The sequence below is a fragment of the Diaphorina citri genome, unplaced genomic scaffold, assembly GCF_000475195.1.
Source record: "Diaphorina citri unplaced genomic scaffold, Diaci psyllid genome assembly version 1.1 scaffold39, whole genome shotgun sequence".
Taxonomy (NCBI): domain Eukaryota; kingdom Metazoa; phylum Arthropoda; class Insecta; order Hemiptera; family Psyllidae; genus Diaphorina; species Diaphorina citri.
Genome location: NW_007377476.1, coordinates 297920 through 312243, shown reverse-complemented (window position 1 = coordinate 312243; position 14324 = coordinate 297920). Strand labels below are relative to the sequence as shown.

At 36.1% G+C, this 14324-nt stretch overlaps 1 protein-coding gene across 1 annotated transcript in view; it reads right to left on the bottom strand.

Annotated features, from left to right (window-relative positions):
• The window catches only part of LOC103513082 (GATOR complex protein DEPDC5-like), a 24968-nt gene extending 24368 nt beyond the window's left edge, over positions 1-600 (bottom strand). Inside the window, exons 1-2 of the mRNA XM_026826276.1 lie at positions 537-600; positions 192-326 (exon numbers count right to left, since the gene is read on the bottom strand). Coding sequence (XP_026682077.1) covers positions 192-326; positions 537-600 — 199 coding nt within the window. The remainder of the gene's footprint in view (positions 1-191; positions 327-536) is intronic.
• Between the last annotated feature and the right edge of the window lie 13724 nt (positions 601-14324).

Sequence of the window (14324 nt, the reverse complement as noted above, 5' to 3'; positions counted from 1 at the left end):
TTTGGACTTCTCTGACGAGCCTTTCTAGAAATAATCTTCAGCATTAATTAATACGTATCTTTATCATCAATACACTAATCAAGTAAACACTACGTACCTGTGACATGAATATACTGATTGTGGTAATGAGCCATAGACTCTGTCTCCACAGTGCAAGACTCTGTCTCCACAGTGCAGTAAACACTACGTACCTGTGACATGAATATACTGATTGTGGTAATGAGCCATAGACTCTGTCTCCACAGTGCAAGCCATGAATCCAAACCTCACTGCTATCGCCTCTTGAAATAAAACGAGCCGCTGATTCCAAGAGCTCTTGTCGAAGTCTGAAACAAATTAGAAATATGTACCTGGTAACTCCATACACAAAAAGGCCACTCTGAGGCTTAGGTGTTGGGGAAATCGCCCCTAAGGAATTGGTTAAGCTTATACGAATATACCTAGGCATCACTTTCGCATTATGTACCTACTTCAAAACACTTTTTTTACATCCATGAGTATCTAACAACGGAAAAGTTTGATTTTGAAATTTCAGCCCAGCCCGGGATCCGAATCCAGCACCCCCGAATTGAGAGTCAGTGCTCTTGACCTCTCGGCCATAGAGGGCCTTATTCTTCTACGAACTAATAAGGCCAGCCACTCACTATCAGGTAGACCTGACAGGTATGGCTGAAAAGGACCGTCTGTCAGGTCTACCTGATGAGCACACACACTATCAGGCAGATGCCTTATTCTTCTACGAACTAATAAGGCCAGCCACTCACTATCAGGTAGACCTGACAGGTATGGCTGAAAAGGACCGTCTGTCAGGTCCGCCTGGTGAGCACACACACTATCAGGTAGAACTGACTCTATCAGGTAGATCTGACACCTGAGTCTACCTGATAATGAGTGGCTGACCTAAGAAAATGAGGTAGGAAGCATGTGAAGAGAGGAAGAGAAGTGGAGGAATATTTGTAATAGAGAAAAATCCACTCACCTTAGATTGACGTTATTGCTAGGGTTACGAGACCTAAAATTTAGAAAAGTTGAAAGGAAGAGGGGGCAGACTAGACTCATGTCAATTTTATGGGAAAACGAATGAAAAAATAATAGAAAACTTGAGAAGAATTATTCAAGAAATGTCCGCAGAAGTACACGTTCCCACCATTTCATATTATAACATCCACTTCATTATTTTGTTTCTTGTACCAATAAGAACCAAATTATGGAAATAGTATTTCGAATACGAAAAACATTCATTTACCAAATGAACAGCTCTAAGCACACAAATTGTATTATACCTAGTAGCTAGATAATGCTATTGTAATCCTATTTGAAAATTCTGTACAAAACATCACAGAACTAGGTCCTCAATCACTTACGAGTAGGTATTTGTCTTCTTTATGGGAAAATAAATTATTAATTCGTGCTAGCACGGTTGATAGATGTCTCAAGGTCCTAAATATTTATAGACTGGTGAACTTCTTACATATTCGGAAGGGAAAGACAGTATTAGGTGCAAGTTTCAATGATACAAAGCTCAGTATTCTTTACTCACTCTACTAGTGACACTGCACAACACTCACACAATTTACTGAACATACCCACTAAGAGCAAAGAAATGAGTATTAGGTGCAAGTTTCAATGATACAAAGCTCAGTATTCTTTACTCACTCTACTAGTGACACTGCACAACACTCACACAATTTACTAAACATACCCACTAAGAGCAAAGAAATATATTACAAAAACACACACACACACACACACACACACACACACACACACACACACACAAACAAATATTCATTTTTATATATTAGATTTAGAACCGATTGAGACATGCCTTATTCTTCTACGAACTTCCTCTCCCTCTCTCTCTCTCTCTCTCTCTCTCTCTCTCTCTCTCTCTCTCTCTCTCTCTCTGTCTCTCTGATATTTGTCTCCCTCTCCCTCATGTGTCCTGTCTTCCAAGTAATTAAATTTCCCACTTAGTTTATGATACGCTTTGTACTACAAATTTAATGGGCTTTTTCGAAGAATGAATTCGTTCTGTTTTTTATGAACGTCGAGAGGAAGAAGGGGGGATTTTTCTGGTTTCAAAAGCACATTTTGCCTTCATAAAGATCCAATAGGGTTGTTGGTTGTTTGAATCTAATTAATTATGCCCCCCATATGGGAGGCCTATTATACATGAACCCAAAAGCTTCATATTAGCTTGTCTTCTTCTTCCTTCCTTCCTTCTTCTTCTTCTTCTCCTCCTCCTCCTCTTCCTATTTACCTAGCTAAATAGACAAATGAGGAGAAAGAATAAACTCTAAAGAGCTATGGACCGTTGTTTTAGACTTTTTAGAGTAAAAAAAGAATTCACCTCCCTCTCTCTCTGCCTTTCTTAATCAAAGAAAGAATTGGGTAGGAGAGGGATAAAAAAAAAGAAGAGAGATTTCACAACTTGACAAAAAAGTTGCGTTACATTTTCCTCCCTCCTTTTCTTTCATTTTCTTCTTCATTTTTTTTATACCTAGTTACACATATAGTTACAAGTGTCAGCACTTCTAACTTTCTCTCTATTGACTCTTCTTCATGATCGACAAGAAAATTGATACCTATACCTCTATTACCTGTCAATCTATGTACCTATGTGCTATGTCGAATGCAGGATAGGTTGGATTTGAGAATCTGAAGAGTGTGTTGTGTCATTCCTCCCATTCTGTACCTATTAGTGAAAGCGGTAAATGACACATCCACCAATATCTCATCAAATTGGTGGATGTGTCATTCCTCCCATTCTCTACCTATTAGTGAAAGCGGTAAATGACACATCCACTAATATCTCATCAAATTGGTGGATGTGTCATTTCTCCCATTCTGTGCCTAGTGCATGTACCTGTCCTTTGTAACAGAGTCTCCTCTTTCTCGTACTTATCTACAGATCATAAGGTATTTATGTATATTTATTTATTTACATATTTATATAGGTAAGTAGGTACATAGGTAATATGTATTTTTTATTTGCACCAGTGTCCAATAAAATGGGATTATAAATTTACCTAGACTTTTTTTTTTTTTAAGGCGCTGGAACATTGATTTAGATTTAAAAAACATCGGCTATTGCAACATTTATATCACAATTATTACACCCTCCGAACAAGAAACTTAGGGGTTGAGGAAATAGGGACAGGGAGGATGATTACAGAGTTTTAGGTCTTAGAAGGGGTGAAATTATGTTATACCTACTGACACTTGTAACTATGTGTAATCAATAGGTATAAAAAAAATGAAGAAAAAAAAGAAGAAGAAAGAAAAGGAGGGAGGAAAAAGTAACGCAACTTTTTCGTCAAGTTGTGAAATCTCTCTCCTTTTTTTTTATCCCTCTCCTACCCAAATCTTTCTTTGATTAAGAAAGGCAGAGAGAGGGAGGTGAATTCTTTTTTACTCTAAAAAGTCTAAAACAACGGTCCATAGCTCTTTAGAGTTCATTCTTTCTCCTCATTTGTCTATTTAGGTATTTAGCTAGGTAAATAGGAAGAGGAGGAGGAGAAGGAAGGAAGAAGAAGAAGACAAGCTAATATGAAGCTTTTGGGTTCATGTAGGCCTCCCATATGGGGGCATAATTAGATTCAAACAACCAACATCCCAACTGGATCTTTATGAAGGCAAAATGTGCTTTCCAAACCAGAAAAATCCCCCCTTCTTCCTCTCGACGTTCATAAAAAACAGAACGAATTCATTCTTCGAGAAAGCCCATTAAATTTGTAGTACAAAGAGTACATGCATAGTTGTGTAATGAAAAACTCAATGCATATCATAAACCAAGTGGGAAATTTAATTACTTGGAAGACAGGACACATATGAGGGAGAGGGAGACAAATATCAGAGAGAGAGAGAAAGAGAGAGAGAGAGAGAGAGAGAGAGAGCGAGAGAGAGAGAGGGATAGGAAAGAGGCATTGTTGAATATTGCACACAATACGGAGACCACAAGCTATGTGTACGGGACCTCTTCACTTCTCTGTTATTTTTAGAGGGATAGGAAAGAGGCATTGTTGAATATTGCACACAATACGGAGACCACAAGCTATGTGTACGGGACCTCTTCACTTCTCTGTTACGTATTTTTTAAGAGGTTTTGGTAGAAGAACGAAAAACGCCGACACCGGCCGAACACCGGAAAAGGCGAAGAAAAAGAAGAAGAAATAGAAGAAACTGTGCCGAAACAGAGGTCTTATCGTCTTGAAATCGTAGAGAGAAGCCACGGAGGAAGACAGGATAAGACAAAGCCAGCCGTTCCAAGTAGGAACTGCATTTGTTTAGGATCAAGTTCGCCCGAGGGTGAATCGAACCCGAAACCTAGCGCTTACAAGACAGATGTGCTACCCTCTAAAGAAAGTAGGCTCTAGGCTGTTCGAAGCAATTCATATTCTGGATTAAACTCAATAGTGAAAATTAAGAGGTTTGGTAGAAGAACGAAAAACGCCGACACCGGCCGTACACCGGAAAAGGCGAAGAAATAGAAGAAACTGTGCCGAAACGGAGGTCTTATCGTCTTGAAATCGTAGAGAGAAGCCATGGAGGAAGACAGGATAAGACAAAGCCAGCCGTTCCAAGTAGGAACTGTATCTGTTTAGGATCAAGTTCGCCCGAGGGTGAATCGAACCCGAAACCTAGCGCTTACAAGACAGGTGTGCTACCCTCTAAAGGAAGTAGGCTCTAGGCTGTTCGAAGCGATTCATATTCTGGATTAAACTCAATGGCACCTAGAGCAGAGGTTCTCAAACTGGGGGGCGTGGAGACAAATCAGGGGGGGCGCGAGCTTTTCCTTTAAAAAAATCAAATTTATACCAAAATTACCTACCAGGTACTTAGTCTCCAATTAACTCTAGTATCTTGAGATACGTGCTTATTATCACTGCTATTTTACCTTATGAGGAATTCGAACCATAAACCTCCAGTTCTGAAATTCCTCTCGCGCTAACTGCTTGAGCCACTGAGGTTGGTTCGTTTTTTTATTTCATAAAACCCATAAATAGGTAACCTACTTACTTGAATATAAAAAAATCTCGAAGTTTCAAATTCTCGTTTTGTTATTCCATAAAACCCATAGGTAAAAATAATATACCGAGGGGTTGGGTAAGGTAGGGGGGGCGTGAAAAAAATAAGAATATGCCCAAAGGGGGCGCCATGCAAAAAAGTTTGAGAACCATTGACCTAGAGCGAAAGCATCTAAAGCAAAATAAACCAAAATTTTGAAGAGGATGCAAGAAGCTCGTACACATAATATGGAAGAAGGAAAAACAAAATATGAGAGCCATAAAAAACACATCCCCACTGAAAATGTAAACTGGAAGCTATAGTGTCCTCAAAACCCACAGTTAAAATCGAAACCCCAAGCTTTAATAAATAAGACACGTTTATGATATTACTATTTGGTGGGGTTTGGCAAGGAAAATGTTGAGTTCGCTCAGCTAAATATTATCCCAATTAAGTCTCCTTTAAAGATGAGCAAAAAAAAAGAAAAAAAAAGGCAAAATATATTTAGTTGTTGAATCGCAGAAGAAAAAAGGTCCCAAGTCCTGGAAAATTGTCATCTCCACTAATAAAATAGGTGAATTGGCATCTCCACTAAAAAAATGATTTGTATGAACAGAAATAAGAGTTTGTAAACAGAACTTAAAGATTTCCAAGAAGAAATCGTCATAAATGAAGGACAATGAAGTTTCAAACTTGCAAAGAGGTACAGAGAAGTATGGAAAAAGGGCAGAAAAGGTCGAAGACAGAAGGCAAGTTGTGCTTTAAAATTTAAGACTCCTCTTTCTCTCAATTAAGTATTGAAAATATTGTCGCTCGAAACACAATTAATTTCTCAAGTAGATTTTAAAGTTTAAACTCTTTAAACCCTTTCCAATTTGCTCGAAAGTTTCATTTGAAGTGCTGAGTATTCTGCAAGTGACATGGCGCATACACTGTAGAGTAGTGTAGACATCTTGAGATGTTGCAGCCAAGATGGTACTTCAAAGTTCAAAGACGCGAAGAATATAAGTAGAAGAACGCAAGAAGAAGAAGAAGAAGAAGAAGAAGAAAGGAGAAGGAGAATTAGGAGAAGGAGGAGGAGAAGGAAAAATAAGATTTAAATTCTCAATCTAATACAAAAAAGCACAGGAAGAAAAACTCTTTTATGAAATAAATTCTTTTATAATTTTTAATTAACTTCTAATAATCACATACAAAATTTTTCAGGGGTTGGTACACAAAATTTCTTTGCACCGGGGAACAAAATGCAAACATTTATTGTTTCGACAGGAAGTTTTTATGCCTGGATTTTTGTATAGGATAATTTTGTTCAAAATCAAAAGGAAACTCAGAATTTGAAACGAGTTGGTATTATGAACAGAGAAAGCAAAATGATTGTAAGTCACCACTTAAACATAATATGTAGGTATGTACCATAGTCCCAACACTACCAACATGGAAATAAAAATAGAAAAAATTAATTAAATTATTCAAAAAAGCGAAGAATAATTACAGAACTAAGTCCAGGGAAAATATGTTGAGTATTTCATTCAATCTCTATAATGGAGTTATTCAGAGATATTAAAGGGGAATACATCCGAAGGAAAACAATATTCCATGGGATATTTATTAATTGACAAGCTATAACCTACCCTTATTCTGAATGCTGGACCTCCCCCACATTTCCTGCCCTACAAACAGGACTTCCCTCGCCTCCAACTCCAAGGGAAGAATGATAATAGAATCTCTACCTAAATTAGGTAGGTACATAGGTATTCTTTAACCACGATCGAATAAACTACGGGCTAAAAAATTCCCGGAGGGACGGACCCAGCTTGTTCTCTCTCTCTCTTCCTCATATCTCCTTCTCTCTTTTTCTTCCTCCATCTCTTCTCGCTTTCTCGCTCTTTACTCTCCGTCTTGTCCTTCTCTCTCTCTCTCCTTCTTCCCCTCTCTTCACTGTTTTTTTCTCTTCTTTTCCTCTTGTTCTTATTATCTCTTTCTCTCTCTTCCTCTCTCTCTAATTCTCTATCCCTCTCTCTCTCTTCCTTTCTCTCTCTCCCCCCCTCTCTCTCTAGTGTCCTCGGATGCAAAATTCCGACTGAATTATCTTCGGGTGTTTTTTTTTTTCTTTTTTTTTTTACATTAAAGCTGTCGACATTTCGGAGGTTTCGGAATTACAGCTTACAGTTTTCGGAAAGCTGTAAAGAAGAATTAAATGCTTTCTCCTCTTCTCTCCTTTTTTTTTAATGTTCTACCTAATAAACATATCAATTTGAATAGAGCATGGGTGATGGGGGATAGCACATTGCTTAAAATCAAGTTCTTCTTCCTAAATTTCCTTCTGTATTTATTTAAGTGACGATTTTATTGGAAACTTCTTTTAGGGCTGTTTGCTCTACACCTAAGCCTCGAAGTGAGCTTTTTGTGTATGGAGTTAAGCTGGAAATCATTTACAACTCTTGTGGGTATCATAACTTTACCAAGTACCTGCTTAAGGGCCTTAAGGTGCTTTAACTACTCTAGTAATCACTCTCTGGACTGCCAGCCATTCCTTAAGACGCCTTAACTCTCCGGACTGTCATTCAGTGCCGGAGGGGCTGAGAGATTAGCGCCAAGTGCCTCTTTTGCCAGTCAAGGTGCAATGAATTTCGGCTGATTTTTTTCCTGTGTCTGTGCCAATAAGTGATGGCTAATTGGCTATTTTCAGTGTCTTGTAAGCGCTGGGTCGCTGCTTCGATTGCTGCCTAGGACGGACTTTATCCTACAGGTTGTGATTATGAACCGGATTAGGCTTGCTAGAACCGTGGGGGGAAAAATTCAATCAAGTCTAGCCTAACCCATTTTTTTTTTTTTTTTTCGTAATTTTTTTGACATCAAACCTTCCTTCCAAACCAGACCGTTATGTACCAAGTACCTCTGCATAACCACAACCACACAGATAAGGTTCGTTCTAGGAACGCTTGACTTTCTCCTGTCCTCTCCAATCTCCTTGATACAAATGAAGGGAGAGAGAGTAATAACTTTGCATTTTTTTCTAGTTTGGAATAATAAAAGGGTTTAGCTCGTAAATGTTATTTACTTTAATGTAGCAATATTATAAAATAAATAAATAAAATAAATGGGGGAAGAACCGGGAGTGAAACAATGGTAGGCATTAGGTTTTTTTTTTTTTTTTTTTTTTTTTAACCCGGGGAAAAAAAATGGGGAAAAAAATGGGTGGTATTTTGTTTTTTTTTTTTTTTTTTTTTTTTTTAAGCCAGTGATAAATAAATTTATAAAATTAGAATTAAAAGTTGAAGTTGAAAACTTTTTTCTTGCCTATCTTTTGTTTCTCTCTCTCTCTCTTCTGCAAAATGATCAATTTGTTTAGGTACAAGTAAAGACTGTACCCACTTGGGAGAGTTTTTCTCGTGGTTGCGGATGATTTCTAGAAAGCTATAAGTTCGTAGGTATCTGGAAATTTACCCAGCATTCACCTAACTAACATACTAATATTCTTCATTTCCTTTTATGTATGTAAAATTTACCTACCTACGTATATCTACAAGTCCCTAATACCTGAAATTTAAACCCGTTTTAATGAGCGTGTTCCCTTTTACCTTAAAAATCGGTAACATGGGAAACATCAAATCTCTATTTTCACGCTGATTGCCTGTTTCATTTCCCTCTTTTGTTTATTGAAAGAATTAGATTGAGAATTCAGATCTTCTTTTTCCTCCTTCTCCTCCTCTTCCTCCTCCTCCTTCTCCTAATTCTCCTTCTCCTTTCTTCTTCTTCTTCTTCTTCTTGTGTTCTTCTACTCTGGTTTATTATGTTATTCATGTATGTAAATTTTTGGGAAATTTCTATTTACTGTTTTATAATTCTCGTACGGGAGAATAATATAATGTATATCATGATTTTAAACGATGGGTGAACATGAGAGTATTTTACTTATGGAAAAACTTCATTAAATTTCATATGAGGTACTTTTTACTTTGCTCGCGCCTTACAGAGGATGAAAGAGAAAAGTAATGGGTTTGTGAAAGTAATAATTTACACCGTGTGGTATATACACCGTGTGGTAAGGTTGTTTTTACTGTTTTGAGATAAGTGTGGGCTCCACCAGCATTGGGCCTGATGGGTTTTCAATCTTTTTCTTCTTATTCTTTGCCTTCTTCTTCTTCTTCTTCTCCTCCTCCTCCTCCTTCTTCTTCTTCTTCTTTTCTTTCTCCTTCCTTCTTCCCCTCTTCCTTCTTCTTCTTTATCTTCTTCCTCTTCTTCTCCTGCTCTTTCTTACAGGTACTTATAGGGACAGCCTAGCTATACGTTGAAAGTCTCAACAGTGCGACAAATGCGGTATTTTTACTTTCTATTTCATTTAACAACATAGATTCTTTTTCCCTAGAAAATAAACTTTCCCAACTTTTTTTACTATTATCAATAAGTATTTCCTATATTTTTGATTTATGGGAGTAGGTAGAGATTCTATTATCATTCTTCCCTTGGAGTTGGAGGCGAGGGAAGTCCTGTTTGTAGGACAGGAAATGTGGGGGAGGTCCAGCATTCAGAATAAGGGTAGGTTATAGCTTGTCAATTAAAAAATATGCCATTGAATATTGTTTTCCTTCGGATGTGTTCCCCTTTAATATCTCTGAATAACTCCATTATAGAGATTGAATGAAATACTCAACATATTTTCCCTGGACTTTTAGGTCTGTAATTATTCTTCTTCTTTTTTTTTAATAATTTAATTAATTTTTTCTATTTTTATTTCCATGTTGGTAGTTGGTACTATGGTACTTACATACATAATTATGTATATGTATAAGTGGTGACTTACAGTCATTTTGCTTTCCCTGTTCATAATACCAACTCGTTTCAAATTCTGAGTTTCCTTTTGATTTTGCACAAAATTATCCTATACAAAAATCCAGGCATAAAAACTTCCTGTCGAAACAATAAAAAATGTTTGCGTTTTGTTCCCCGGTGCAAAGAAATTTTGTGTACCAACCCCTAAAAATTTTGTATGTGATTATTAGAAGTTAATTAAAAATTATAAAAGAATTTATTTCATAAAAGAGTTTTTCTTCCTGTGCTTTTTTGGAAAAGGGCCTAATTATTTATGGGAAGTTTTTGAGTACGTTATTAGGAAGTATTTTATTACTACATACAAAATATTGCTCTACATATGTTACAGGAAGACAGCCGAACTGTGGCTCTTGACACAATAGCTGAAATTTTCAAAGTGTCCATAAAAAGTTAAATGCTTTCAGCCAAGCTTCACTAGAACTTTTTTAGAAGTTTGATAGAGGGTCTTATCGTCCCGTAGAGGAAGAGAGAAAAGGAATACAGGATAAATAATAGGAAGCCGTTCCGAGAACGAATAGGTCGAACGCTTAATGTAAGTACCAGTTCTCCAGGAATTACTTAGGTAAAGTTTCGGGTGATTGGTAACAGTTATCAGAATGGATAGCATCTGTGGGCTCAGATCACGTTCTGCTGGCTGATCCGGGTCCCACCCCACTTAAATCAGGTAATGTGAGTAAGAAACCCTCACATGATTTTAAACGATGGGTGAACATGAGAGTATTTTACTTATGGAAAAACTTCATTAAATTTCATATGAGGTACTTTTTACTTTGCTGGCGCCTTACAGAGGATGAAAGAGAAAAGTAATGGGTTTGTGAAAGTAATTTACACCGTGTGGTAAGGTTGTTTTTACTGTTTTGAGATAAATTGGGCTCCACCAGCAATGGGCCTGATGGGTTTTCAATCTTTTTTTTCTTATTCTTTGCCTTCTTCTTCTTTTTCCACTTCTTCTTCTTTTTCTTCTTCTTTTTCTTCTTCTTTATCTTCTTCTTCTCCTCCTTCCTTCTTCTCTTCCTCCTTCTTCTTCTTTTTCTTCTTCTTCTCCTTCTTCTCCTACTTCCTCTTCTTCTCCTCCTCTTTCTTACAGGTACTTATAGGTACAGCCTACCTATACGTTGAAAATGTATGTCTTCACAGTGCGACAAATGCGGTATTTTTACTTTCTATTTCATTCAACAACATAATTTCTTTTTCCCTAGAAAATAAACCTTCCCAACTTTTTTTTACTATTATCAATAAGTATTTCCTATATTTTTGATTTATGGGATTAGGTAGAGATTCTATTATCATTCTTCCCTTGGAGTTGGAGGCGAGGGAAGTCCTGTTTGTAGGACAGGAAATGTGGGGAAGGTCCAGCATTCAGAATAAGGGTAGGTTATAGCTTGTCAATTAATAAATATCCCATGGAATATTGTTTTCCTTCGGATGTATTCCCAATAATAATAATAATAATAATAATAATAATAATAATAATAATAATAATAATAATAATAATAATAATAATAATAATAATAATAATAATAATAATAATAATAATAATAATAATAATAATAATAATAATAATAATAATAATAATAATAATAATAATAATAATAATAATAATAATAATAATAATAATAATAATAATAATAATAATAATAATAATAATAATAATAATAATAATAATAATAATAATAATAATAATAATAATAATCATAATAATAATACTTCTTTAGTCAGCTCCCATGGTGTAGTGGTCACTGCACTCGCCTTGCACGCGGGAGATCCGGGTTCGATTCCCGGCGGGGTCAAGAAATTTGTTTTATGCAAATGATTGATCCCGTGACTGGCTGTTGCGGGGCCCACTCAGCCTCGTGAGGAAAATGAGTAGCTATGACATGTAAATGCGCATAGCGACCGGTGCCAGCATGGTAGGTAAACATTGGTTGTTAGGATTATTGAGATATGTATTGGGAAAAATCCTACAATGCTGCAGTGAGCACCAAAGTTGTGACATAATAACACAAAGAAATTGCATTTACATTACATTACATTACATTACATTACATTATTGAGTGAGAATATTAGAATCGATGCATTAAGTACAGATGACTATTACAAGTACTTGGGAATGAAACAGCAACTCCACATTAATGATACGAGTCTGAAGAAATCTTATGCTGACTCTTTCTATATGAGATTAAACAAAATAATGAAAACAGAGCTCAATTCTAAAAACAAGATCAAGGCCATTAATACCTGGGCTATTCCTCTCCTCACCTACACGTTTGGCATCCTCAAATGGTCAAATACAGATCTGGAGATCATGAATAGAAAAATAAGAACAATATTCACAAGCTTCAGAATACACCACTTTCACTCAGCATTGGAAAGGATTTATCTACCAAGATCTGAGGGTGGAAGAGGACTTCTTAATTTGACAGCACTTCATGACAAGCAAATCATTAAGCTACGAAGTTTCTTCCAAACCAAAAGTTCATTGTTCTTAGATCAATCCAAACAATGTGACGAAAATTACACACCACTAAACTTGTGTAATAGGAATTTTGTTTGTCCAACCATTAAATCCGTCCAAGAGCAGAAGAATGATTTACTTAAAGGTGTGAAGAAGGGAAAATATCCATCCGCCCTGTATGATAATCCACATGTGGACAAGAAATTATCTACTGGATATCTGACAAATGGCTTTCTAATGCCTGAAACAGAAGGGTTTATTCATGCTATACAGGATCAAGTAATGAAAACAAGGAATTACATTAAGTACATTATGAAGCAAGATGTTGAAAATGAAATGTGTCGTTTATGCAACCAGATTACGGAAAGTATACAACACTTGACGTCTGGGTGTAAAGTTCTTGCGCCTAAAGAATATTTGAACCGCCATAATCTTGTTGCTAATATCATACATCAAGAACTTGCAAAGAACATCACAAGTAGCAATAAGACATGTGTGCCCTGTTACAAGTACAAACCCACTACGGTATTGGAAAATGGTGAATTCAAGTTATTATGGGATATGTCGGTTCAAACTGAACGTAACCTGTTGAGTAACCGACCAGATATTTTATTCATCAACAAAAAGGAAAAGAAAGCCGCAGTAATTGATGTCAAAATCCCCATGGACGATAATATACACATAGCATACACAGAAAAACTGATGAAGTATGATGATTTGAAAAGGCAGATGAAGAATATGCACCAGCTTGATGAAGTCACTGTTCTTCCAATCATCATCACTACCAATGGACTCGTGCACAAGTACACTAAAATCAATATAGAGAAGTTGAACATCAAAAATCCTTCAGCTATCATCAAGAAAGCACAGATGTCAGTCATTTTATCTACCACGTCCATCGTTAGGAAAGTCCTGAATGAATGAGAGAAATTTAGATATTCATATGTTGAAAGTTATTTCCCATATGTAATATTATGTACCTTAATAAAGTGATTACGCATTATAATAATAATAATGATAATAATAATAATAATAATAATAATAATCAAGTGGTCCGCAAAGAATTGGGTTGATAGCAGTCCACCCCGTAAAAAAAGGTTACCTAAAAGCCTAAAACCCCCTGAACTAATGCTGAGTTCCAGGTACAAAATAACATACCTTCCTTCGTGCCTTCCTACATACCTACCTACCAAATCTATATCTATACCTTCATGCGAACCTACCATCAGGATTATGGGGTGTCTTTCAACTCTGCCTTCATTAAAATCCCTTCGAAATTCCCCAAATTCTTCAATAATTTACTAATAGGAGAGAAGAAGAGAAAAAAAAAAAAAAAAATAAAAAAAAAATTTTTTAAAAAAAAAAAAAAAAAAAAAAAAAAAAAAAAACAGGATACAGTCTTGACATGTCATGGGCGAAAATGGGAGGGGCGAAATGGTAGTTTTCCCACGTTTTCTCTCTCCTTTTCGGACTTTGGCTGTAACATACCCTTCCTGTATGACATAATATATAAAGTTTCTAATCACAGCTACTTATATCTTAAGCTCCTAATATTAATATTTACATGGAAAAATAAGCTTTGACTTTTATGTCGGAAAAATTATTACGTTTTCTCCCTCTCCTCTTTTTTTCATTCCCTCCCCTCCCTTCTTTTCATTCTTCCTCCGTCCTTCTTTTTCTTTGTGCAATATAATATGATATATTCAACCTCTCCTCCTCCTCCTCCTCCTCCTCCTCCACCCCCTCCCCCTCTTTTCATCTTGTAATATTTTGTCAAAGTTTCGAGAACTTTTTCATTCCATTTTATTTACCTACCTATACCTATCTAGAAGTATAATTATCTGAAATGTGTGTGTATGCAAGCATAACTTGCTCGTATGACAAGGCCTTTAAGTAGGTACAAAAGTTATTCTACAGCTTGTTCCTACGAGTAGGTAGAATTTTTGAACATTGTTTCATGGAAAAAAAAGAATAATTTTGACATTGTTTCATGGAACAAATTAATTAATAATAATAATAATAATCA